This window comes from Schistosoma haematobium, chromosome 2 (genome assembly GCF_000699445.3).
Source record: "Schistosoma haematobium chromosome 2, whole genome shotgun sequence".
Lineage (NCBI taxonomy): Eukaryota > Metazoa > Platyhelminthes > Trematoda > Strigeidida > Schistosomatidae > Schistosoma > Schistosoma haematobium.
The window spans coordinates 7368315-7381143 of record NC_067197.1 but is presented as its reverse complement, the minus strand read 5'-3'; the positions used below and the strand labels follow the sequence as shown (position 1 = coordinate 7381143).

At 33.0% G+C, this 12829-nt stretch overlaps 1 protein-coding gene across 1 annotated transcript in view; it reads left to right on the top strand.

Moving 5' to 3' along the window:
- EXOSC10 (Exosome component 10) overlaps positions 1 to 12543 on the top strand; it is a 43908-nt gene extending 31365 nt beyond the window's left edge. The window contains exons 18-21 of the mRNA XM_051214225.1: positions 412 to 599; positions 2824 to 2986; positions 5000 to 5112; positions 11465 to 12543. Of these exons, the coding sequence (XP_051067372.1) occupies positions 412 to 599; positions 2824 to 2986; positions 5000 to 5112; positions 11465 to 11488 (488 nt within the window). The 3' untranslated portion in view covers positions 11489 to 12543. The remainder of the gene's footprint in view (positions 1 to 411; positions 600 to 2823; positions 2987 to 4999; positions 5113 to 11464) is intronic.
- Positions 12544 to 12829: the final 286 nt, after the last annotated feature.

The window sequence follows — 12829 nt, the reverse complement described above, 5'->3', positions numbered from 1 at the left end:
AAACCACTGGACCGGCATCCAACGGTGTTAATGACTAGTGAATTCAACTGTGCAAATGCTACAATCTCCACAAATTCCCATGCTGATAATTCCACTAGTCTATTGAAAATTATGGGAACGATTACATCATAACATATGCCCAAAAAAATTGTTTGATAATCGAGAATTTAATTTTATCTTATTATCTTTTTTCAAATTCTCAATCGTTAAGGCATTTTCTTTGATGCATGATATAGTATAATCGTTATTCTGTTTTTTTAATCGACTACTTTAATTGTTAGTTATCAATAAATGCGACTAGCCAACTTGAGTAAATGTTATCGTTGAAAAGAAGATTCTTTTTCGTTGAATTGTTTGTAATTTTTCTCCAATGATACCATGAATTACTTTTGGTATATTATTACTTTTCAGCTGAACACCTAATCAAAGTGGATGGTGATACAACTCAAGATAGTTCGTGTATGAATGATAGTCAATATTCTATTGCTTCTGATAATGGATATTCCAACAAATTAAAACGATCACACAACAGTGAAATCATTGTTAAAGCAACACCCAACTTTGGTGATGATGAAGTGGTTCTTTTGTGCAATGAAAAGGTAGGCATTTTCATCATGATTATGTTTATGTGTTTTTATTCCATCATCTACTTATAGTGTACTGTACATATTCCGTCGAATATTTGTTAGAACCTTATTCAAAATTATACTCATGGTATAATCATATCCATTGTGTATGTGTCAGTTCAATCAGTCAGTCATACTCAGTGTAGAATCTGACACATCTTTACATCGGTTCAAGTTGCCATACCATATTAGTATAGCAAGATAAAACTGTTTCCCAGTAGTAACAGAGCGAATTAATTATAAAAGAAGGAATGTATTACAAGATTTCGAGACTCATGTTCTTAGGAAATACATATTTTGTTTGTACCTGTGACATTCTGAGTCATGTCACCCAGTCTCTAACCACTGGTTACGATAATTATATGGACCTCAACCAAGTAGTTTGTAACTGCCTACATGGCTCACTCAAATAGTCAACGATTTCATGAACTGGTGCACGTGTCTCTCTTAGCTTTCTGTCAACCTACTCTTACATCGGACAACATTACCAGCTGAGATTGTTAGTTGTTAGGGCTACATAATACATGCGTAACATATGTTTACTATAGACAAAAAGAAAATTAATACGATATGAAGAAAAGAAAGGAAATTAATTCCAACTGATATATTAATCTAATCATGAAAAGTACAGTTCAGAATCAGCAAATGAAACCGAGGAAAGAAAACCTTTGAAGTGATAGCTAGAAAGAAAAGAATTATCATTGGAACTTCAACATTGTCATCAGTATTGAGCAATACTAGTAACTGTACCTCAATTATTTCTTCACCTTTAACTAAGAACCCTGAACCTACTGATATGTCAACGAACATCAGTCATGAAATGATTCCACATCTTGTTCTATCCGGCTTTAGCTTCTTTTCGAACTCCATTTCTATCACAATCAGCTACTTGATTTCTTTCATGTAAAAGTGAATCGAACGCGAAACCTTAAATATTTGTTTGCGAACCTCCGAGCTACGATCCCTTGATATCGATAAATGTGTATTATAAATTATTGTTTATTCAATAATTCATCATGTTTATCAAGTTTTAATGAACAACACACTGACAATAAAACATAGTTCCAACATACTTATTAACCGATTTTCTTATTCTTGAATTATATATATATATATATATATATATATATATATATATCACGAGCACAAATTCGATCGAATTCAACAGACACCATGAATGAGGTGAAAGGTAATATTTTACATCTACTTTGACCTTTAGTGGTGACCAAGTGATTCACATGAATAAATGAATGTCTAGACTGAATTTTCTTTTCGATGTATTAAAACTCCTATTTAGTCATACAATGCTAATTAGTCTTAAAGTGAATATTATGTCTCGTTTTGGTCTTTAATGTTTCGTTTTCATCTCCTTATTATATCAACCTTCACATTGTTAGTTATGTAATTCTATAAGCAATATAAGCCACTTAACTTAATGGTAGAATTCCGATCAGTTCTCCCTTTTTTGTGGAAGGGGGTAGCGGTACGTCAAATAAAGTCTCGAAATATGGAAACATTCTTCAGTATCAGGTTTTTGATCATAGATATCGCCGAAGGATTGATCGCGAATTATGAAACGACCTATTAAAGCAGTAATGAGTTTAGGTATAAATCACTAGTCAAAGATGATAAGTCTCCCGATAAGGATGTGAGTCTTCATCAACGTAAGTGGTTGGTACATGTATTACATGGTTTTCACTTATTTTGACGTACACTGTTGCCTGGTGTAAGAATAAGTTGAAAGAAAGCTACGGATTGATAAACGATGACATGTTTTTAGTCCACGATATCATCAACCTTCAATCTAGACTATGATTACAGGTGCGGACTACTACTATATTGGGGTTTAAACAATAATCACCATCTCTGATTGAAAATGTCGGATGATGTGGTTCGAAATCAGTTATGCTAATGTATATTCATTCAATCGTTATCTCCCTCTAAACGTTGAATCCCAGCATTTTTTTCTTCATTCCTACTTTATGATCCATTCTTTCCAAACCATATTCTAAATGATTTCGACTCCCGTGTTACTCAACTCGTAAATTTCATTTCTCTTCACTCAGTATGAGTGGTTTGGTATCTTCAACGAATCCACACTTTTATCAATCTGTACGTTGACTATGACAGGCTGATTGACTACTTCAGTGTTCATTTTTTTAATCTGTCTTTTTTCTTTGTTTTCATTTATCATTAGACAAACACCAAGGGTAAAAGACGCAGGAAAACTTATGAACAACAAAAATCAACGCTGCGACAGGGTAGCAATTCTAGTCATCAAAGCAATCCCAATAAAAATATGGAAATGGATGATGTATCCATTTTAATTAAATGTGAATCTAGTCCTGAACAATTAGAAGGTTTGTATATATTTACTTATTTTGTTCTTATTTCTTTTCAGTTCATGAATATTCTAGTGTGTATAAACAGTGTAGATTCATAAGTTTATATTTAAGCTTCATATCTCTATACTAGGCGGCAGTGACAACAGCTTGCTTAAACATTTATGCTGTGAATCGACATATTATTTTGTTTGATTAAAGTTCGGTACACGATAACGATTGAAAAAATTTTCCAGTCAGAAAGTGAAATCTAACGTGACTCTGATTGGTCGAATTATTGTTCAATTAATAACAGCCCCATTCAAATGAGACCAGAACGAGATGGGGAATTTTTAGGAAAAACTTTCATATCGAAGGGAATATTACGAAATAAATAAACATTACAGTGCAAAACACAGTTACTAATAAAAGTAATTGATGTTCGTATACTCTAACGGTCCCAATAATAGTAAGGTATAATATTTGTCGTTGCGACAACTCCAACATGTAATTGGAATATTTATTTGGATCAGCCCTCCAATAGTTTGGTCCATTTATTTCTCCAACTGTGCAAATAGCCCAACAAATCTTCCCATTTTGGTTTTATTTTAACTGAATCGTTATTAGTTCTAGACGTGTATGTACTCACTCATTTATCCTAAAAAAGCAATATGGTCTATTATGGTGTTAAATACCTAAAACTGTCAATTTATTTTACATTTTCGTCTACTGTTTTAATAAATGAAAGGCAATCACACTGGAATCTATACTTTCTACATCTGTCATGGTTTCTTGAGGCCCGAATAACTCATTGATAACGTCTGAGATTGTGAAATTGTTTGGTTCGTGTTCGAATCCCACAGAGATCACGAGTTCCCTCAATATTTTTGATAGGGTTTGCTGACAAGTGCCAACTAGCATAATACCTAGATCTATCAGTTCTTCTTGCCGATTACCTTCAATCACTTCATATATATGAGAAATGAACAAAACGGTTACTGCAGCTAAATCGATAGAAAGGTTTTATGATCGAAGATTATGGATGACAGATGCTAATTATCAAGAAAGTATCTAGAAGATGTGTATTTGAATTCTTAGGCAGGAATCTCTCACAATATTGCATATCTAGTACAGAGAATTCTTTTGCTGCAATAAAATTTATGGTTCATAATAATAAAGCAGGTCAACCGTAGTTTACATGGAGTCTCGTACAAGTGTGGATTGATCCTAATCACCGTACCATATTAACACGACGAGATGAAATCGATAAAATAAATAGTAAACGAGTCGAAATCATGTGACAGTTGTGATAATAAGAATAACTAAACATTGATAATATATCCTTTAAAAATATAGGATCAAAAGAGATGTAGGAAACAATAATGTGGCTCAAGATTTAGACTAAAATAGTCAGTAAATGCACCCGAGTAATTGTAAGAAATCTGGAGTCGTGTTACAAAGCGCGTCTCCAACCATTAACAGTGCTTATCACTTGATTATTATTTTTATTATCTGTCAAATAGATATCAAATAAACACAAACTTTTACTTAGAACCAGGAAATGAATAAAGATATTGGTATTGTCTGAGTAATTCACATCGTAATTTACCAGCGACTTGAACCAAAAGTTAGAAAATAGTTGAATGTTCAGAAAATAAATTAATTTACAATAATAACTAAATCAATCCAAAATAATAACAGAGAGAAATATTCTTTAGACGCATTGTTGAGAATTTAAAGACATTATTGGTAACTAACTTACTGTGGGTATATTGATTATGTTTATATATATATATATATATATATATATATATATATATATATATATATATATATATAACATGATCAAGGAATTACTGCAGTAGAATATTAGGTCTAATAACTCTACTATAATATTTCCCTTCTAGAAACTCAAACGCAGTATCAATTAATTTCATTCTATATGTTTATTCATTTCATAGCACTAGAGTGCGTTTAGCTTTTTTGTTTAACCCCAGCGATATATGTTTTCCATCTATTGTTTTTACTTTTCTCAATTTTACCAAAAAAAAGATTCTTCAGCTGACTATACATCGTTCTTCAACACACCACCTGTTGAATCTTCAACAAATGGTGCTTCAAAGAAGAAAAAGCGACCAGTGAAAAAGTTTAAAGAATTTCGTGTAGTAGGTTGGCAATATCATATTTATTCAATGTTGATGTTGCGTATTTCTTTTGTTTTATTATTCTATTTTTCAAAATATTAATTTGGTTTATTTTTGTGTTTGTGCGCGCATATCTATTTGATTTCAATCAGTCATGTTTGATTGTCTCATCAAGAAGATTCACAAAATATGTTTGCCTGATATTTGTATATTTTCTATTTGAAGATATATTAATGCTGTAAAAAGAGAAAGCTGAGTACAATGCAGTTACTATTATTATTTATGGGTTGTATTCATCACAGATTGATCGCATCTCATATATGAGACTAATTCTCATCAATAGATGCCCATAGCACCACCAGAATATAAACTCGAAAGATTTACATCTATCAATAAACGTTTAACCATTAGTATCGCTACGTTGGAGTCCAATAACATTAATATCAATATACATATCAATAAATATAATCTACACGATAAACCAATCTCCACAAAACCCTTTCAATTATACTAGCGTTATTATTATTATTAATGTTGTATCGAGCATGGTTTCACGCGTTCGACTCTAAATATAACCTTTTGTTTGTGTAATCACCTATCAAATTACCTGTTTAGCGTAAGGCATAAAATAGATTTGAACCTGTTACATAGTGGTTCAAAATTCCTGAATTGACTGAAGTGTCAATACCAGCACAATAGTTTGAAAGTCAAGCGTTTCCTTTTAGGCGTAATTGTACTCAGTTTGATCTTTAGTGAAGTCGTTAAAAAGCTGTACGCTAAGATGAAATAGCTGTTCATTTCTTCCTGGCTTTTCATGGTTGGCCATTCATGGATAGTTTATAATGTAAAATCACAATGATCAGTTTAGTGTATTCATATGACTTTTTGCAATGGTGATTCTGTTTTTTTATTTCTGAAACTGATATCAATCTGTCGAGTTTTATTGATTTTGGATACTGCTAAAACAACAATCAAAGCAGTTTCATGAATGTAATTATTTTTCAAAATATTTTTTGGTAATAGTAAGGAAGGTTTGGGAGTTATCCTGAATGTTCTTTGATTGTGCCGCTGTTATATCTTTATAAACAACTATTATAAGGTTTCCATACATGAGTTTTAAATTGATTTCTACTTAGGAACGATCGAGATAGTTCAAATACAATTGGAATTCTTTGTTCACTTGACAAGACGCAAACGACTGACACATAACAGTGCAACAATAATCGTCAACGGTAAAACCCAAGAGTAAGGCAGCAACACAGAAGACACTTGATATTTGACAAAGAATAGTTTGAAACACAATAACTCTGTGTATATATAGTCACAGAACATGATGTTAGGATATACAATAAAAATGGTAGCAACCAATCAGAAAGTAGCAAAAATCTATGTTAAAAAGAAGTGCTCGCTGTTATAATTACAAGTTATTGCATAAGAAATATTATTTTGTCAATTTTAAACAACCTATGACTTAAGTATGAACAATTTTTACTCAACTCTTAAGAAGGTACAAATCGTCCATCGTTGCCTTTGAATTATCCGCAAAAATCCAATAACCGGTACCTTCCTTCTGTTTGATTCACTGGTATAATATAGTTTTACCAGGATTTAGAAATATTTCTTGACAAAGACTTTAAAATCTCAGGAAAAGTTGAAAGTATTTTAGCTCATCAGCAAGAATAAATGCGCCCCCAAAACATTATGCTACATTTCAATGGGTTATCTACCCATTTTATAACTATATTTAGTAAGTTTGTAAAGGTCATCTAGAAATTTATGAATAAATCCGAATAACGTTGGAGTAAAGCTTTTACTCATGTTTCATATCTTTCCCCTATTGTATAAATTCGCATGTAGAAGTAGTCTAAGGTTAGAGAAAGTATCTAGAATGTCAGGTCCAAGCATTTAAGTAATGGGGTTTATCATAAACGCAAACATTTTTTGTGTTGTTATTTATTTTTCAACAAAATTTAGACATGACTACTAGGTGTAGTCTTTGTTGAGATGGCTGGGACACGTGTTACGTATGCCCAACAACCGACTGCCTCGACGTGCGATGTTCATTGGTATAGGAGTAGGTTGGAAGAAACCTAGGGGCGGCCAGACCAAAACATGGCACAAGTCCATGAAGTCACTGACAAGTGGTCTGAGTCATGTTGGTAGGTGTAGACTACCTGGTTGGGGACCGCGAGATGATAGCAACCGATGGTTAGAGACCCTGAATGACATGGCTCAAAATCGTTTACAATGGCGCAGGTGCATTTACTCTTTGTGTTCTCCCAAATTTTGATTTCCTTATTCCTCCTTTTCTCTTTTCTTTTTCTCCTCTCAAATTTATTTCACTGTATTATACTCTTTAAGTAACATCTCCAAACACTAATCTTCCCGACTACTGCTTATACTCTTATTACCTCTACCACTACGGGATTTGAATCGACCACTGCATCTCTATGCTAATGTGGTGTGGCAACTCGAACTGATGTACGAACGTACGAAGTTCTACGTTGTTATTGACTGACTTTTCTAATAAATTATTTTGTCTAAGTTTTTCATTACTTAACTACAAAAGGAAATTGCATGTTAGTTGTATAGTGGGTTACACTATGATGACGCAACAAAGCTGATTATTATTGTCATCGTCATTGTTGTCCTGCTAATATCATTCATTTTCTTCTTATTCGATTTTATTGTTTTACGTTTTGTCTTAAAATTAGTTTCATAATCAATAGACAACTGTAACGGTTTTTCTACTCTTGTTACATTTACATCTACCGAAAATATTCTCTCACTTCAATTACACCTAACACCCCCCTCCACTGCTATTATTTCATCGTATGGCAATTCATTATTATTATTTACTTTTACAAGAGAATTTCTTCTCATTATTATGCAACACGATTGTTATTGATGTTTTTCTGATGTGTGTGTGCGTACGAGTAGACTAGCGAAAAAAACCATATGAGTATAAAATAGAATAAACCTGATGTTTTATTCGTTCATCTCATTTTTGTCGGTTAACCCGTCGATTTATTTTCTGTTCGTGGGAGGCCTTGATCCATGGAACAACAGTAATAATAACAAGTGAACTAAAGTGGCAGTATTTCTTTCATTTCACTATTGGTTCACATTTCCCGTCTTCTTCTTTCTCTTTTTCTTTGTCTATCAGTTTTATCAGTCTCCTCTCCCTATTCGCTGTTTCGTCAGAATACTACTGCCTTGTTATTCGAACACAATATATTATTTCATACAAGATAGGGATCAGTGGTTAGAGTTAGCCTTATACTTGGAGTTGTCCAATTTTCAGTTTATTCACAACTTATATACTTGTGGTTGTGTGGCCGTGCACGTTTATCATAAATATCTTTCTACCTGCCTGCTCATATTTATTTCTTGATAAAGAGATGTTAGATATTGTCCTCCTTCCCTCTTTGACTCACTCACTCACTCACTCACTCATCTATGCACATACAAACACAGTAGCTTGTTATCATTTGTTGTCATTGGTTTTTGTTCGAACTCTTTCAAGCTTTCTTTTCTACTGCCACATTTATTTTTCTCTTTTTACACTCAAATGCTTGTTTTGTCTCCGATATCTAGGACGAATGTGAACTGTTTATAAGACATTTAGTGTTTAAAAGCAAAAATTTGATATTTTTATGTCGATTACTTTTCGCCATTATTATTATTATTCATTTGAAATTATTTATTCGCTTCGGTAATTTTTTTTTCTATTTGTGAGTTATCCTTTTCGCTACTTTTTTTCTTTATTTGTTTATTAAATGTTAAAATGATTCATGATCTCAATCAGAAACTTAATAATCTCTACAAATCCTATACTAGTAATCAACATGTGCTCACTAGTGACTAGCTTCGTGAGAGAATTCTCGGAGTTCTAGTGAGAAGCCGTGACCTGTGGAGCTAATCCATGTAGGGTAGAGACAGGTATCTACCTCAGTACGACAGAAGTTGGTCGCGCAATTTCGTGGATTGGTTGATGTTAGACACTATCACCATTGGATGCCGGCTCAATGGTCCAGTTGGTTAAGCGTTTGCGCGTGATTTCAACCAGATAAATAAACGTTACAAGCGTAAATTTCAGGCTTTCCTATTATGTCAAATATGTAATGTGTTATATAATGTACTTTGAAGTTAGTTTTGGTCTTAAAATGTGTTTCAGTTTCCGATTGATAAGTGATTATAATTGTTGTTGAATGGAATATCTTATTTATCTATAGACAGTAGGAGTATTTTGCTTCACAATCACATAGCAACAATGTATCTGAAATTGCCATAGTATAAATTGACCTACACGTTGTTTTTCCCCTTCGAAAAAAAATAGGAAGTTGAGAAGTTGTTGAACTCATACAATTCATTAAGCATAGAATTTAAAGCTGGAGTTTTTATTTTTGTCAAGGACTTGTGTTACTAATTTACTAGACTACCGAAGATCAAAATATGGATACTATTTTTCAAACGTAGAACCAAACAGCCATTTCATCCTTGTATATAACTCAGTAGTTGGCACCCACAACTCCAGTAGAGATCGGACCTAGAGCCTTCAAACCTTGTGGCGAACATTTAACCATCTAAACCATCAAGTTAGTGTCCAGTAGTACAATGTCAATTTCAATGGATTTTCGACATAACTCGATGATCATCCCAATACAATTGGTGATAACTTTTTCACCTCCAGCATTTCGAAACTCTACTAGTTGAGTGATTATTATTAGTTGAGATGGTTCTGTGGAGATTGAGGTAATTTGTAAGTTGCACTCACCACAGATTAACTCACAGGAGAAAGGGGTCGAAAGTGCACGCTACTAAGAACCGCATACTAGAATGGAATAGCTATCAAATGTTCCCTGGTATTCAATGTTATCTAAAAATTATACCACACTCTATATAACCCTTTCAACTAAAATATAACCAACAGTTGAAATTCTTGTCAGTAAGTTTAATCAACTTAGAGTTCGACATGAATGTATGCTGACACAAGTTGCCATTTCTCAATTAGCGCAACGAAATGCAATTAACAATATGAATTGCAAAAGTGATCAAAATAATGTAATAGCAATCATAATGAGAATTAATGAATATTGAAGGTACGGTTCGAAAAGATAGAGTGGAAATATATCTTTGACGGTATACTAGAACTGAAAATTCAAAGAAAAATACTAAGTAAATATAATTGTGTCATTGTGAACGATTCAGAGTAATGTCACTCAACGTCTGCGACTACAATTCTTGCACAAGCCACAACCATTTGGTCTGGATCTGCCAACAGTGCTCTGTCCAAAATTCAATAAACTTATGAACTAATACCATATCTTAGTTTGACTTTCACTAACTTTCTTCCAACTTACTCCTATGTTAGACAATATTGCCCATCGAAGTGAGCGTTGATTAGACATATGTAACAAATGTTCTGACTACCTTAGTCGATGAAGGTTTACAAGATTATTAACTGATTTTGTCATTTTCACCTAACCTCAACAACATTGTCCACTTTTTCATTCTACAAAATTCGAGGAATCATTTGATAATATCTATAATTCAAATACTTTAGCTGATACTTCTCTTTTTCTTTTGTAGTTCAAGTTTCACAGCTTTAATGTACAATGAACTGCTGTGCAATATACACATCCTTTAAATTAATCATTAAATTACTGTAGTCTGTGTATACACATGCACAGAAGTTCCCTTTTCTACTTTATGATTAGTTATCTTTATATATTAAAAATAATTAATTTAGATTCAAATATGTAATTATCTTTTATTGTACTTTTGATTTTACACTCTATAAAGTGAAATAAAAACAATTCTCAAAGAAAGAATAAGAGTTTTGCTTGTAGGTCGTTAAAATAAACTAATATTATTATTCTCCGTTTCAATTCGCGACTGCGTACTTATATTTCTAGGGCACTTACATTCCATAAATTCTTACGAATATATGTATTTCTACAGTTGAATTAAGGATTCGATCTAAACTAAACCACCTTTGAAAACCTGGAAACACAGGGCGGCCGTTCCGTCCTAGTATGGGACTCGTCAACAGTTCCCATCCAGGATTTCACTCTCTGAAGTTGAACACAGGACCTTCGATCTCGCATATGAACGCTTAACTTCTAGACCACTGAACCGACATCCAAAGATGTTAATGTCTGACTTCAATTAATCCATGGTCTTGTACAAATCTGAAGTAAATAATTGAATTAAATCATCATTATTAATGTAATTATAATTTTCTGTAGTGTTTGTGTGTACAATATTTTCACAAGTTCTAAATACTTATTCAACGTATCTATGCATGTAATTGGTTCTTTGATCCCAGTTTACTAAATTATACTTTTCTATTTATCATTTTTTCTTACAGAGTCGTCCCAAACATCAAAAATAACACTGAACACACTGCACAAAACAGGCTGAATTTTCTTTACTCTATACAAGTGTACATGCTTTGTTCTTTGTATATTTGTATCATTTTTCTTCAAATAAAAAAGAAACTATAAGATATTTTGACTCGTGTTGTTTTTTGTCGTTGCTGTTCTGTTCGAATGAGATCAAAAACTTAGTTTTGTAATTGTATGAGCCTACTGCTAGTTAGTTATCTATGGACGCTAAGGTCACCAGCCATATTATATATATATACCACAGTGATCAATCAATTGTGATTACATCTCAGTCCTACAGGAGGTCGGTTGCGGCTCGGATAGCCCAGTGGTAACGTCTCTGACTGTGAAGCTGGGTGACACGGAATCGAATCCGTCAGGGAGCACCAGTTCCCTCAAGATTACAGGTACACCTTGTAGACGAGTGCCAAGTAGCACGAAACCCGGGTCCAGGGTTTCCTATTGACTACCTCCAACCACCATCTGATGTCTAGCACTTCCATATTTTTAATGGTAATCTTACTTAGACCAATTCGTGATCTCAATTCGAAATTCTCTACATCCCTCATACTGATAATGAGAGTGATCAATCATGGTATTACAGATACATCTTTCTTCCAAAAATACAAAATCGTTTACTGCTTTACACAATGTCGGCTGATCTGATGACCTTCATTTTTGCCAACCCAATAGTCTTTGGTACAGAATAAAAATGAATACAAATTTTCATGCTTCAGGAATATGTGTGGAACAATCAATAAATTAATATAATGTATGCATCTCACAAATTTCGGAGTAAAACTTTGTTATTGTGTAGAATAGCACAACCTACAATGTTCACGTTATGGAAGATGTGTTGATAAATATTCACTGATGATAATAATAGTGATCTTATCATAAGCCAGTCATCACCGTCATGCCTTTTATAGCTGAAAGCGTTAACGTTTCCAAAGAAACTTTATTTGAAAATTTCAAGAAAATTACTAAAATCCATTTTATTTGAATAAACAATCAGTAAACAGTTGAATATGAACACCGACGCAAATCAATGCTCTTATTGTCCATGAAATAAATTTTCATATTATAGAAAACGTTTTCTTTTCTGACTTGAAAATTCATTGCTCTCAAGCCAGTAATTATTCCCTATACTAAGTAACAGCTAATAACGGACGTCGCTGTACAATGTATGTAAGTTCATTTGAAAGCCAAAATTATTACGTGGTTGAAGTCAAAAGATGTGAAGCTTTTTACCTATGTCTCTGTTTAGCTGATATGCTTTATCAAGGTATTTCTGAAGTATTGAAATCGATTATGTTCTTGATAGAAACTGAAATTTATCCTGTTACAAT